The 14151-nt window shown below is 36.3% G+C and overlaps 1 protein-coding gene across 12 annotated transcripts in view; it reads left to right on the top strand.

Moving 5' to 3' along the window:
• UBR2 (ubiquitin protein ligase E3 component n-recognin 2) overlaps nucleotides 1–14151 on the top strand; it is a 57201-nt gene that overhangs the window by 17023 nt on the left and 26027 nt on the right. For 5 of the 12 annotated variants that reach the window (XM_062490397.1, XM_062490385.1, XM_062490396.1 and 2 more), the window contains 12 exons: nucleotides 1472–1579; nucleotides 3064–3152; nucleotides 3991–4089; nucleotides 4897–4941; nucleotides 6170–6333; nucleotides 6427–6526; nucleotides 7051–7179; nucleotides 7947–8130; nucleotides 9174–9235; nucleotides 10006–10116; nucleotides 12402–12467; nucleotides 13779–13901. In XM_062490397.1, coding sequence (XP_062346381.1) covers nucleotides 1472–1579; nucleotides 3064–3152; nucleotides 3991–4089; nucleotides 4897–4941; nucleotides 6170–6333; nucleotides 6427–6526; nucleotides 7051–7179; nucleotides 7947–8130; nucleotides 9174–9235; nucleotides 10006–10116; nucleotides 12402–12467; nucleotides 13779–13901 — 1280 coding nt within the window. Of the gene's footprint in view, nucleotides 1–1471; nucleotides 1580–3063; nucleotides 3153–3817; nucleotides 3917–3990; nucleotides 4090–4896; nucleotides 4942–6169; nucleotides 6334–6426; nucleotides 6527–7050; nucleotides 7180–7946; nucleotides 8131–9173; nucleotides 9236–10005; nucleotides 10117–12401; nucleotides 12468–13778; nucleotides 13902–14151 lie in introns of all 12 variants that reach the window. The other 7 variants (XM_062490394.1, XM_062490390.1, XM_062490392.1 and 4 more) reach the window with 4 other exon arrangements.

Genomic DNA, 14151 nt, shown 5'->3' with positions numbered 1-14151 from the left:
CAGGCACTGTCTTTCTCATTATAAGCCTGGTCTTGTGCCACATCATTTGTGCTAGATGCCACAGTTGTTATTTTTCAGCACTCAATGACAGTTGCAAAAAAGTAACTTGCTTATGTCAATTGTGTCTCATATTACAGAAGAAAGTATTAAATTTTCTGTTGTGTATGTAGTGTTTCTGAAGTTCTGAAGAGTTCAGCTCATTAAATGCTGAGTGAAGGGGAGAAGGCTTGTTTGATTGCAAACAGTGCACATATCATTTTGTCTGTGACCAGTGTGCTCATTTACTTGAACTGCCTTCCATGTCTTGGGATGCAGTCTTGTACTCTGAATATTGTTTTGTGAAATACACTTCTGAAAGAGTTGGTTTCCCTTAGCTTTTTAACAAACACACCCAAACAACTAAATTCTGCTAAATCTTTTAAACAATCTGTTACCCTTCATCTGTAACCTGGGGTGATAGAGTTGCACTGCTTGGGTGATTACACTGAAATGTCCCTGAACAAAGGCTGAGTGGAAGGGTCTTCTGCTGTGCCAGTTAGGTTGGATGATTGCTGTCAAAGGAATGACAATTTTTTTTTAAAAAAGGAAGAAACCTCACTGTGGAACTTAGTCAGAAGTTTGACCATCCTTCCTAGCAAATATCTTTTCCTCCAGAATGTCTGTTTGGCAATTGGTGAGCAATGCAGTAGTTTCCATAAATTTGTTGTCCTTCATAACAATAGTTGGAATTGAACTCTGCATGGCTGAAAGGAATAACCCCAGACTGCTGCAGGGGTTCTCAGAGTGTGTTACTGCACCATGCAGCCCATGGTGCAACATACACAGCACTAAGCCACTGCCCTCTCTGCCTGAGGAGCTGAGATGCCAGGCAGGGTGTGGAAATAAGGGCTCTGTAAGGCCCATGGTTCTAAGGGAAGATGCATTACCTGTAGTGCAAAGCCAGGTTGAACGTTATTAACAAGAGGATGTCTGGGTTTAACTCTGTTTCAGATGCAGGCTTGTCTGCAAGCATATAACTTACATGTTCGTACAATTACATTTATTTCTTCTTTCCATTAGAAAAAATATACAGAGAAGCCTTAAAATGATAGCGTGAATATATGAGTCATTTCATATACAGATTATATTTTCCTTTTCATAGGAATCTAATCAGGAAAACTAAACCCTAGGAAATTATTCCGCTGTATAACTGTTTCTTATTTTAGTAAGCCATTTTTAAAGAAGCACATTTTTATTTGATAACTTTAAACCAAATAATTGCATTTGACTGTGTTCCATAAGGCTAGTGTGAGACTTGCAAGGTGTGAAATATTTGTGTTTGTATTGGCAAAATATGAGTGCTGTTATTCAGTTGTCATGGAAAAGGGGAGCAGTGTGAGGGCTTCTGTGTTGTATGAAAATTTCAGGACGTGAAAATAGCACACATTTGTGTTTGAGCTGTAACTAACTTGTACCATTTCTCTTCATTAAGATGGCCTTCGCCGAATATTGTGTCAGGTTGGTTTGCAAGAAGGGCCAGATGGTGAAAATTCTTCTCTTGTAGATAAGCTGATGCTGTATGATTCTAAACTGTGGAAAGGTGAGTTTTCTCGAAGTTCTGGAAAATGCTAGAGAATGCTGTGTCTAAGTATTTACTGTATCTGCTAATGTTTGGTCATTTTTACTGTGGTGTTATTATGGATAATTTTCCTAATTTGTTGCAATCTCTCCCTTCATGATACGCTCCCAAGTGTATTTAAGGCAAGAACATACAAACGCCATTTGGAGATGGAGTTGGTTTTAGGTCTAATTTTTCAAAGTGGTCTGAAATTAAAACTAATTTGAATATGCAAATTATAGTTAATGGAAATTGAGTAAACTATAGAGAAATTGTCTGCTTTGTAGAATCTCAGCATCCATTTAATATCTACCAAAATGCCTATTTTTAAGGAACAGAGTCTTTCTGCTTTGACTTGTATTTATGTTCATGAAGTATTCTTGAATGCTCTGAGAACATTCATTGAAAATTACTGTTCTGTTGTTTTAGTGCTCTTGAAACTTTGAAAGGCTGTTTGATATAATGGAATTAGCTAGAAAAGTTGTAATTTTGAGGAAAGGGAGGTAGTTAATTTCTATTCCCTAATTCTGTGTCTGATCTCCTGAAAGGGCATGTAAGGCCAGTTGTAAGAAAGAAGCACAAAGAACAGGTAGGGAGTGATGCAGTATGTCTGCCTAGGGAACTTCTTGGAGTACCAATAAAATAAGTAAGAAGTAAGGTGGAAAGTGGATGTAGTATGGAAAAAATAATTATTTTAGGTTTTATTTATCTAATACCTTTATCTTGAGAATTAAGTCCTGGCACTGCAAATTTTGTAATCTGAAAGGTACTGCTTTTGTGGAGCATTACAACGTCTTTAATACAGGTTTTGTTAGGATAATACCTTTCATGTAAGCAAGCAGTAACTTCTGCATTTCTATTTCAACATCAATATTTCTCTACTTTTTCTTATATTCCATAGTTCTCTGCATTAAGGAAATAGTGTCATGGCTTTTGACTTAGAAGTGACCTACAGAAGAAATTATGCATATGTGCATTTGTTTCCAAGCTACATTGAGATGAATAGCATTTTTATTGATAATACTTTCTGGGGGCCTGTCCATACAGACTAGAAATTCAGAGATATCTTAGCTGATAATTTTATGGAGATGTTCACAAGTAGGAAAATTTGTTGCAGTTCCCAAGACTTCTCATAATAATATTCTCTTCTTTTCCCATCTAAATCCCCTGCTTATCCCGAGGAGGAACAAAATTCTATTCTTGTTTTGCCGACTTCCTTTATATTTGGTGATATACATTCCCATTCAACAGTGTTATCTTATACAGGAGTAATAAATAATGCCTCTTGAAGAATTTTGGTTTATTATTCTTCTTCATCTTTCTACCACCTGGCAGACTTAATCAAAGCAGCTTCTACTCTGAAATGCACATTTACCTTGTTCTTTAGAAGTTTACTTTTCTAAATGTTTCCATAATACGTGATAGAAAATAGTGACATGCAATATTTCATTCATTTTTCTTGACAGGAGCTAGAAATGTGTATCACCAGTTATTCATGAGCAGTCTTCTTATGGATTTGAAATACAAGAAACTTTTTGCTATCCGCTTTGCGAGAGTAAGTACCTGTCTTAAAAACAGCCATTAAATGCTAAAAATGTCTAGTGAAGAGAGTCTAGTTAGTATACAGCGATTTAAATGAACTGTTACCCAGTTTTTTTTCCTTTTTATGGAAGTGAAAACTTGAAATGAAATGCTGGAAATCTTATTTGACTCTTCAGTATATTAGTTATAATAGCATCTCATCTCCTGGGAAGGAAGTGGCCTTTCAGATGCCCCAGAACTGAAGCAGTTCAGATGTTTTTGTCTTCACCATCAGCTATGCAGGCTATCACTTCTTAAGAGCTAATCGCTGCTCATTGTTGAGGTGTAAGCTGTTATAGCACTACTCAGAAATAGTGCTGAAATTCAGTTATGCTGATTAGTATTTCTGCAGTAACTGGTATTTGAAATGCTCTAAATCGGCACTGCAAAATTCTGCTCACTCTGCTGCAGACTCTTCAGTAGAAAATAAAATACTAGCCTTTATTGTGAAAATGAGAGTGAGTAGATCTCACATGTGAGCTGATTAAGTTGTCATATTCTTTGTACAAAACACCCAAAATAATCATCTGTTAGAGCTACTCTTCCCTTTTTCATGGCATTAAAGTTTCCCAGAGCAGACATTTAAGTTAAAAAATCAGGTCAGTGTGGATTAGAGGTGAATTTCCCCTTGTTGTTTAGAATTACCGGCAGTTGCAGAGAGATTATATGGAGGATGATCACGAGCGGGCAGTATCGGTGGCTGCTCTGTCTGTCCAACTCTTCACTGTACCTACTCTGGTGAGTAGTGCCTGTCTTTCTTTTAAAAACTGATAGTTGGCACTCCTTGCCTTTTTTTGCCTCCTTCTTAATAGAACTATGAGCGATTGCAGAGTGATTTTATGAAAGATGACCACGACAGAGAGTTCTCAATTGCTGACCTCTCGATACAGATATTCACAGTGCCTTCTCTTGTAAGTACTAAAAGACCAAAAAAGGAAATCTCTATTTGTTAAAAGCCTCTCAAGGTTCATAAATCAAGGCTGCAGATTTCTTTTACATTACTGTGGAAATGCAGAACAGTCAGACTGTTTGCATACATTACTATGGGTTTAGAAGTTAAAGCATTCAACACTGGGAAGTTTCAGTCTGGCTTCCCAGCATGGGCTGGGTGCTTCTAGTTTTTTTTTACATTTTACTTTTTTTTAGAAAGGTGCTTTCATGTTTATTTAGCGATACATACACATAACATTTAAATTCCTCATCACACAGAGGCACATTTACTGTTTGCAGAAATCTATTTTACTGTTTGCATATCATAGTTTCAGAGCACCATTCTGGTGCAGTTTTATAAGTGATCCATTTTATGTTCATTTTCCAATCAACACAAGTGCAAGCAAGGGTTGTCTCATGATACTCCCTACTTCCTTCAGTACTTTGAGTCTCAAGACTGCCTTCTTTTAGATTTCCAGTTAACTTTTTCCATGCTATGAGCACTGACTTCTTCCAGATCACTAAATCTGCTGGTCTTTCACCAGCTTGTTGGGAAACTTTTTTTATTTTCTTTCCAGTCTCCATTTGAGTCTGTCTTTGCTTGTATTATGAACTAGACAAATTAAAATCTGGAGCTCAAGATTTTGTTCCCATGGTTCAGGAGAATATGGTATTGCCTCTTTTAATTTTGATGTTTTCAATAAGGATGTTGCCAATATTCTGACTTACAGTAGACTTAACCAACTAATATTAATTTCAGATGGTTATGGTATTTTTCCCTTTGGCAGATGGGGTGGTACAATATGTGTATCAATCCGTACTTTTTGAAAAAGGTAATTTCAAATATTTTCCAGGGCAGAGTAAATGCCCTTTTTATATGTGTTCTATTTTAAAAACATGCAGAAAAAGCAAAGCAAATGCATTTTGACCGTTGTGCCGAATGACAGAATACATTGATGACATGAAAGTAAATATGCTAAGCTTCTATCATATGAACTAAGTATTATTTTAAATATATTTATAGCCACTCATTCTTAACTAAATGAATACGTAAAATAATTTAAACCACTCTGCCATCCTCCAGTAACATTTTCAAAGTGATATTAGTAATTTAAGAGTTTGAACTCTCAAGGAACTGCGGTTTTTTGGTTTGAGGGTGGATAGGCAGCTTTGTTGGTAATGGTTTTTTTTGGACGGAAAATGTGAATCATTAGATTCTTTTCCCCCACTGCAGTAGCATTTTAGAAACTGTTTTGGATTATCATTAGCAGCTGTAGAACCTGGAAGCTCTAGTCAAGAGCCACAATGTCACTGTGGGAGATCAGAGTGGCCAGTCTTGTTGAGTCTACTAGCCAGATCCAAGAACTGTGAGGCTCATCCCATTTAACCTGGAAAGCAAACAGAATGGGGGAGTTGTGAAGTGTTCATGAGTAGGAGCTGGCAGTAACTTAGTGCCCCCTCCTCTGTTGTGAAGTTGGACTATGTTAGGCTGGATGATGAAGACAGTCTTTGTCAAACTTGGCTGATTCGTTTCATACAGGACATGGATATATGCAGTAGACCTTGAGGGAAATTAGAGGTTATTTAATGAAATTTCTGTGTGGAAATTGTGAAGTTCCTTACTGGTTCAGAAGAGGCTCTGCTCACCACAGCTCTTGACAGTTTGTAAGCAAAAAACAGAAGAGCTGTCACTCCCCTAAAGGGCTCAAACTACCTGAGAGGAGACAACACATACTTAAAGGGAGGTACAAGTAAATTATAAGACACATAATAACATGTCTTGTGCCATAATTATATAGGTTAGCAGAAGCCTTACCATAGGCAGACTTCTGTACAGAAAGGATGTGAAAAAAGAAATCTGGCTTATGATAACTTTTTACTAGATTCCTTTTTTTTGTCTTCTGTGATTCTGTGAATAGAGTGCTTTTCAGTGTTCTGTTCTAATTATTGATGTAATTATTTTGGATTTAAAAATGTATTTTATAAACTTAATGGTGCAGTGTGAAAATCTTGTTAGCTTTGTCTGTTAATTACAGCAAATTTCAATGTATTTTGGCATAGGCTCGAATGCTAATAACAGAAGAGAATCTCATGACCACTATTATCAAAACTTTCATGGACCACTTAAGGCATCGTGACATCCAAGGCAGGTTTCAGTTTGAACGTTACACTGCTCTGCAGGCTTTCAAATTTAGACGTGTCCAGAGCCTTATTTTGGATCTCAAGTAAGTATACATTATACTGTGTGCTGATTTGAGAAATTGAGGAGTTAAAAAAAAAATCAAAATTGAACACTTGCATCTTTCTAATCTACCCAGGTACGTGTTGATAAGTAAGCCCACGGAGTGGTCAGATGACCTGCGACGCAAGTTCCTGGAGGGTTTTGATGCTTTCTTAGAATTACTCAAATGTATGCAGGTATGTAAATCTGTGAATTACAACATTTGGCAAAATTTAAGTAGGAGGTTAGCTATTATGATGTCGAAATAGAAGAAATTTGATCTAATCTTCATTTTAAGACTTCAGTGCAGTATCACTTTTGGAGCCATTGCATTTTCTTAAAACATAACATCTTGCCTCACTTGTAAAAATTTTGTTATAGAAGACAATAAAAAGGAAGAGCAGTTCAAAACAAGAAGTGTAATTTGGGGTTTATTTTGTACTTGTAGAGGCAGACAAGAAAATTAATTCTGTGAGCAAAATCTGATTCATCTAAAGTGTCAGCAGAGTCGCTCCTTGTATTGAGGAATAAATTGTTCCTGACACACAAATAGACCTCTTCACTTGTGGTTTCATTCCCTTTCATTCCCCCAAGGTTCTTTTTACCTGTTGCAGCAGCAATGTGTTTATAAGGATAGCTAACCACTGTCTCACACCTCTGCTAATGCTCTCAGTGTTTTTCAGTGATACACTGTTGAAATGTGTAATTCTTCTTGTTCTAGGGTATGGATCCAATAACTCGTCAAGTAGGACAACACATTGAAATGGAACCAGAGTGGGAAGCAGCATTTACACTGCAGATGAAATTAACACTTGTTATTTCAATGATGCAGGACTGGTGTGCATTAGATGTAAGTTCCTTCTGAATTGTTTTTCTGTGTGAGGAGGGATAAAACCCAAACATTAATACATGTAAAAGTTGACCTAAACACAGTTTCACCATAAGCCAAGGACATCTTCTATGAGCAAATGCAAGTATTTTCTGTATTTAAATGTTTTCTGAATTTAAACAGAAGTGTGGTTTGTATTGACCAATTCGTTAGAGCATGGTTAAGCCTTTTACAAATACTGCAGAGAGTTTTGTCATGCATCTGAAGATTATCACATCACTATCAGGTTATGATTTTCAGAGAGGAGGGAATGGAGGAGTAGGCCCCGGATCTACCAAATACTGCCTGATTATAAATCATGTTTCTGCTACATAAGTGTTTTAAGTTTCAGGATTTCAGAACTTGAGCATGATACAATATGGCTGTGGAATAAGTGATCCTGGAACACTTGAACATTCAGGCTGGCTTTAATCTGTTACTGGTAGTTAATGTGCAGGTTTTACTACCCTAGCATGATTATTGCTCAGAAAGTTACCATAATGTCAGTTACAAAAAACCCCAAACCCAAACAACGTCTTAGTTGTATTTTTCTAATCAGACATACCAGTATGAGTTTTGCAGCTTGTGCCCTCCTGAAGTTGGCTCTTTTGTTGGATTCCTTAATTTTGCAGGACTGTTATTAAAGGTGAAAATCGCAAACCCTAGAGAGTCTTTTTTCTGTTGTCTGTATTATTTTTCAGAGCTGTGTTTTTTTTCATAATCTTTATAAACTTCAATCTTTCTTTTAGGAAAAAGTATTGATTGAAGCTTACAAGAAATGCCTGACCGTGTTGATGCAGTGTCACAGTGGGTTTACTGATGGAGAGCAGCCTATTGTCCTCAGTATGTGTGGACATTCAGTTGAGACCATCAGATACTGCGTTTCTCAGGAAAAAGTTAGCATTCATCTCCCAGTTTCTCGTTTACTTGCAGGTATGAGCAGTTGGAAAATATTTCAGGAAATGAAAAATGATTCTATAAATGTGATTTGTGTTTGTGTATACATGAAGACACACAAGCATTGTTTAAGGCCTGAATAGGATGAATTTTGGCCATTTTCTAGCTGTTTGGTAGCTTCTAGGCCAGATGTTCTCCAGCACCAGAAAACTTGTTATCATTCAGGCTAGGGGAGATTGTCTCATGCCTCTGGATTTGTATTATAGGTAGCTACTGCTGCTTTTGCCACTTAAGTGATGCAAGGGAACTGCGACAAAATATGAACTGTGGTTGACTGTTTTGGAATATGTTTAGCTGTCAGATTGAATAGACTAAGCAACATTCTGCTGTAGAACAGATTTATCAAATAGATGTGTCACCAGAAAAATTGAGCTATGCTTTTCACTTCATATTGTGCCTTTCTTGTTCAGCAGTTGTATTGATAAAAACTTTGTGATTTTTAGTTTACAGAATCAGAAAGAACGTGATGAAAATAAATGCACAAATAATGAAGTGAAAAGGGTAATTCTTAGGTAAAGTGCCATTCAGCTCAGTGTCAAATAACTTTGAATATTTGAATCTTTGAGCAAAGTCCTTGTAACTTCAAAAGAAAGCAAACCAGAATATCTTAATGTGTTTTGTAGGGGCCTTATTCTAGTTCCTGAGGTATTTTATAAACCCTGCCCAAGGACTGATAAAAAGGATGAGGAATCTGCTGTGAATTGTTTGTCCTGAGAGACCAAGGACTCTTGGCTCTCACTGTGGGGACATAACAGAATTTTTTTAAAAAAAGGCAAAAATCTCACTTGTACCGCAAGGCTTATACAGATACAATGGAAAAGTTCAATTATCTTAAAATGTATTCTTTGTAACATGTTTATTCAGGAAACAGCTGTGTAGCTCCGAGGTGATAAATTTGCAGACTTGTAGCTGTGTCCAGAAAATCGTCTGAGAGTTAATTAGATGACCTTTTTTCATGTTTTAATTACATGAAATATTGTATGTAATATTCTGTATGTTTTTTTCATGTCTTTGTGTAGGCTTGCATGTTTTGCTGAGTAAAACTGAAGTGGCATATAAGTTTCCAGAGCTGCTACCCCTGGTATGTAATTAAATGTTGTATATTCATTAAATATAATTTATGCTGAGCAAGGAATTGTTCATGTAAGTGTAGGATATTATTAAATAAAACAAAGGGCCTTTGTACTGTGAATTCAACTCAGAGAGAATATCTTTAGTATGCAAAATTACCTCTTAAAAGATTAATATCTAGATATTCATGACTGGAGCATAGGCAGTCAGTATTGCTCTCTAAAGTAACTAAGACTCGGATTTCATAACCTCCTTTTTGTAGTAGAAACTGCTTTTAGGAACCCCAGGCAGGATCTGATTCCTTCTCCTTGGGCTGGGTTCTAATTTTCTTCCCCAGCTGTTTCTTGCTTCCTACCTGTTCTTACTGATACTCTTTAAGGAGTAGTCAAAAAAAGTAAAATAAAAGAGAATAAGACCTAACTGAGAGAAAAAATCTCAGTGTCTTTGGAAAGAAGTAGTTCTTAAACTTTGAGTGAAAGAAATGAAATTACAGTGTTATTAAATTGCTGGTGTTGATATCTTAAAATATGGAAGCTGCTGTCTTTAGGAATAAACAAAAGCCCTCGTGCAGTAGCTGTGTGGAGCAAAGACAGAATGTAGGGGTGATTAACAGTGATTTGAAAGATTGTGAATTGGCTCATCTAACTTTTTTGTTGGATTTGCTTGTCTTTTGTAGTGCCCAAATATTTTAATGATCACAAATATCATCCTCCTTCATTTCAGTCCCATTTTCTTTTGTTTTCCCTGTATACATCAAAATATTGCATTTTCTTGATGCAGAGTGAACTCAGCCCACCCATGTTAATAGAGCATCCTCTACGATGCTTAGTCCTATGTGCCCAAGTGCATGCAGGGATGTGGAGAAGGAATGGCTTCTCTCTCGTTAATCAGGTAAGTGCACAGTAGCAGCAGAATCACTCTTTCCTGAGAACTTCCTCAGGATAATTGCACAGAATCATGGAGTCAATTAGATTGAACAAGACCTCTGAGATCACTGAGTCCTACCCTTGGCCAAACATCACCTTGTGAACTAGGCCACAGCACTAAGGACCATGTCCAGTCACTTCTTAAACACCTCCAGGGGTGGTGACTCTACCACCTCCCAGGGCAGTCCATTTCAATTTTTAACAACCATTTCCATGAAGAAATTCTTCCCAATGTCCAAACTGAACCTCCCCTCGCATAACCTGAGGCTGTGTTCTCTTGTCCTGTTGCTGGTTGCCTGGAAGGACCTCAATGTATTTCTAAGGGCCCACAGGTGGAGACAACACTTAAGGTGGGACCTCACCACTACTGAGTACAGAGGGAGCTCTTGGTCTTTCAGACCTCAAAACCTTCTTTTCCTGTATTGATTTGAAATTTTACTTACATCAGTCTTATGGAAGGCAATGTGAGGTAGGTGTTTTTATCAGTACTGACATCATTTGAGTATTTTTGCTTTTAAACTGATCTTTGATTTTTTTTTTTATAGTCTGAAGTTCCTTTTTTGTTTCAGGATTGCTACAGTAACTACTGAACTTAGTGCTTGGTGTGCAGAGTTTTAGTTAATGCAGTTAATGACTCCTAGCATTTTTACTGTGGACTGTCCTGGAAGTGCAGAATTAGATCTGTGCATCTGTGGTAATGCATTCATCACCTCCACCTAAAAGTGTATCAGATATAAAAAATGCACCATTATGTTGTTATGGCTGTTTATATTTAAAAAGTAATTGAAATCTGAAGACCTCACAGAAGCATTAGAAGCAGTGCAGAACTTAGTGTTTCTTGGCTTTTAGCTCTAATATTTCTGGAGACTTTAATTTCTAAACTTAAGTTCTCAGTGTTTGTATAAATTAGGTGTTTCAAGCATAACAGATATAAAATGTGTACTGTGGTGTCAGTACCACCCACCAAGGTGATTGTCTCAAGTGATTTTCTCAGCAAGACTTAGATTACAGCAGGAATAAGGTTTAATTCTGTGAGGTGTTAATTTGATTTATTTGCAAGAAAATTCCTTCAGTCCCATCAGCCCCTCATCTCCATTAGGTAATTGCAATGTGTATTTACTAGGAGTCTGAATTAAACTGCTCAAATATATTATATTCTGACACTTCTTGAAGGATCTTCATAAGGTAGTATCCTTGTTGTTATTGCAGCAAAAAGAGCTCTAGTTATGTACAGTAATAGCAGTGCCCATAGTACTGTAGACATACATCAAATCTGGAATTTCAGCATAGCTTTTGGCAGTGAAATAAATCTCTGTGTTAATTTCCCCTGGTTCCCCTTGGTTTCCCCAAGATCCTGGTCAGGATCTTGAAGTTAAGAGCTTGGTTTAGCTAAGATAATGTAAGTCCCACAGTCTGCAAGTCCTTTCTTTTTACTTTGGCCATGGGAAGAGCTCATGTTCAGCCAGCTCCTTTGGGTATTTCTCAGATAATAGGAATGGGCATTGATATGTGTGGATTGTTAGGATAGAGAAGAACAGGAAGGCATGCCTTCCTCTTCATGTAATTCTGGTGGAAATGGTATGTGTCTAAAGGAGACTTTAGCATGCTGAAGTTGTTTCCAGGCCTAGGCAGAAACTTGTCAACCCTATTTATTTTTCCTCAATTGTGGCAAAATCAAACTTTCCCACCTTTCAATGTCATGCAGTGGTTGTGGTGTTGCAGCTGCCTGGCTCAGTCCTGTTGAGTTCCTTCTCGGGATGGTTTGGGTTAAATATAATTCTGTCACAATATTAACATTTTGCTGATGCTAGCAATTCCTGAAAGATGATATCTCAAATGATTAAAGAGCAATGATTAAAGAGCAAAGAAAAAACATTTCTCCAACTGCAAGGGCTTTCTCTCTTGTGAATTTCAAGCAGTTAATTGCTAAACAAATATATTAAAACACAAACTAAGTGGTCAAAAAGATTTTTACTTGTATTTTTATGTAATTCAGACATTGCATCACTACAGCCCAGCCAGCAACTATGATATCTTGTGCTTTATAAAAAAGCTTTTTGCATAAATTGATAATTGAGATATAATTGTATAATTTGGATATAATTGTATAATTTTTTTCAAATTACAGATTCATTTTTTGTTTGTGAATACAGTATAGCAAAGTTTTTTTTTTACAGAAGTAAAATAATTTTAGATGAAATATTATCTTTTTTAATAATTGTGGCATGGTGTTTTGGGTATTTTTTTCAGATTTATTACTATCATAATGTGAAGTGCAGAAGGGAGATGTTTGACAAGGACATAGTAATGCTTCAGGTAACCATGTATACAATTTTTTTCAATTATTTTCAGGATGTCTATGTTTATCTTGATCAGAACCTTTTTAAGGAAAAAAGGTCTATGTTTTTGTGGAAGGACTTCAATTTTCTTATTTAATCTACATAATTTTGTTTTTTAAAAGAAACAACTATTGTTGTAATACTTGTTTCTTAACGACACTTTGAAAGGTGCAGATTTTTCTGTTTAGTGTATATTTACCACGTCTTAAAGAATGCAGTATTTTAACTGATGGGTAGTGCTGTACTGGCAGTTGAATGGGTCTACATGTTGTCAGAAATGTGTTCAGTTTATATGTTAATTTTTTTATTTTTGATTTTGCAAAGGCAGCAGTCTGTTTAGTTCTATCACAGATGCACTGCTTCTACACTGAGAGCAATATAATCTAAAATTTGCAGCTTGGGGTGCATAGTTCACCTGGACAGCAAAATATTTTCTCAGGAAGTCACTCAAATCTTAACTGGAGTTAGCAATACCCAACAGAATAAACATGCCCCAAGTTACTTCTGCTTTCAGACGTAATTCCCTGAGGCTTGCTGTGCCATTGATTTTTAGTGGTAATTTTCAGCTGCCCATTTGGGTAGATAGCCTATAGCTTTCTTGGAAATTTATTCTGTTTTAAAGATCGTCCCATTAGCAGCTAAATTAGTAAACTAACTATTAGTAAACTAACTAACTACTAGTATACTAACAGCAAATATTTGTAATAGGCAAACTTAGATACCTTGTTTAATGAACAGAAAAAACTTCAGCCAGTAGTTTTCAGAAACTGAAATTTCTGAAAGCCAATGTTTGTTCTGCATCGAAACTTCAGTATTTTTCTGTCCAAGAAGGTTTTGGAAGCTTTGCTCTAGAATCTTCACTCTTTCTTTAGAGGATTGGAAATTGTTGTTATAATCTTCAGTGGTATATACTAAATACTGTTATGCCTGCTAGAAGATAAGCCAGCAGGAACAAAATTTTAGAGATAAAAGCAACCAAACAAGTCTTTCACTGAGTTTGTTTAGACTACTTAAGATAGGATGAGTAACCCTGAATATTTTGCATGATGCTCTTAAAAGGGCATCAGAAATTCTTGATAAAGCATAGGATTCTTCTTGTCAAATGGGCTTACACTTCTGTTTTTGGTGTCCTAAGAGAGTAAATTTTAACGCTAAGTCTTCATTCATAGGATTGAGAGAGAAGTTAATTTTATAAAGAATATGCAGTGAACATCATATAGAAATATACAAACATGCTGTGATAACACCCAATTTGTGTTCTCTTTATAATGTTTTTTTTCCTTAATAGACAGGTGTGTCTATGATGGATCCAAATCACTTCCTGATGATAATGCTGAGTCGCTTTGAACTTTATCAGATATTTAGTACTCCAGACTATGGCAAAAGATTTAGCACAGAAAATACTAACAAGGTATTTTATGCACTACTGCAATAGAAAATCTTCAGTTTTGTTTTTCAAAGTGCATCAGATGCTGTTGTACCAAGACAGAGCTATTTCTTGATAACAAAGCAAAGCCTATCTTGTTTTAATTTTATTTGGCCGGTTTGAAGTATGCCTAAATGTTTTTACTTGTCAAACTGTTAAATGTCAAAAAATATTGCATAATTTTTGCACTTATGACTGTGTTTCAGCATAGCTCAGTTCGGGAGTACTAAGGGTG

This window comes from Cinclus cinclus, chromosome 3, assembly GCF_963662255.1.
Source record: "Cinclus cinclus chromosome 3, bCinCin1.1, whole genome shotgun sequence".
Lineage (NCBI taxonomy): Eukaryota > Metazoa > Chordata > Aves > Passeriformes > Cinclidae > Cinclus > Cinclus cinclus.
This window is presented reverse-complemented; position numbering and strand designations above follow the sequence as displayed.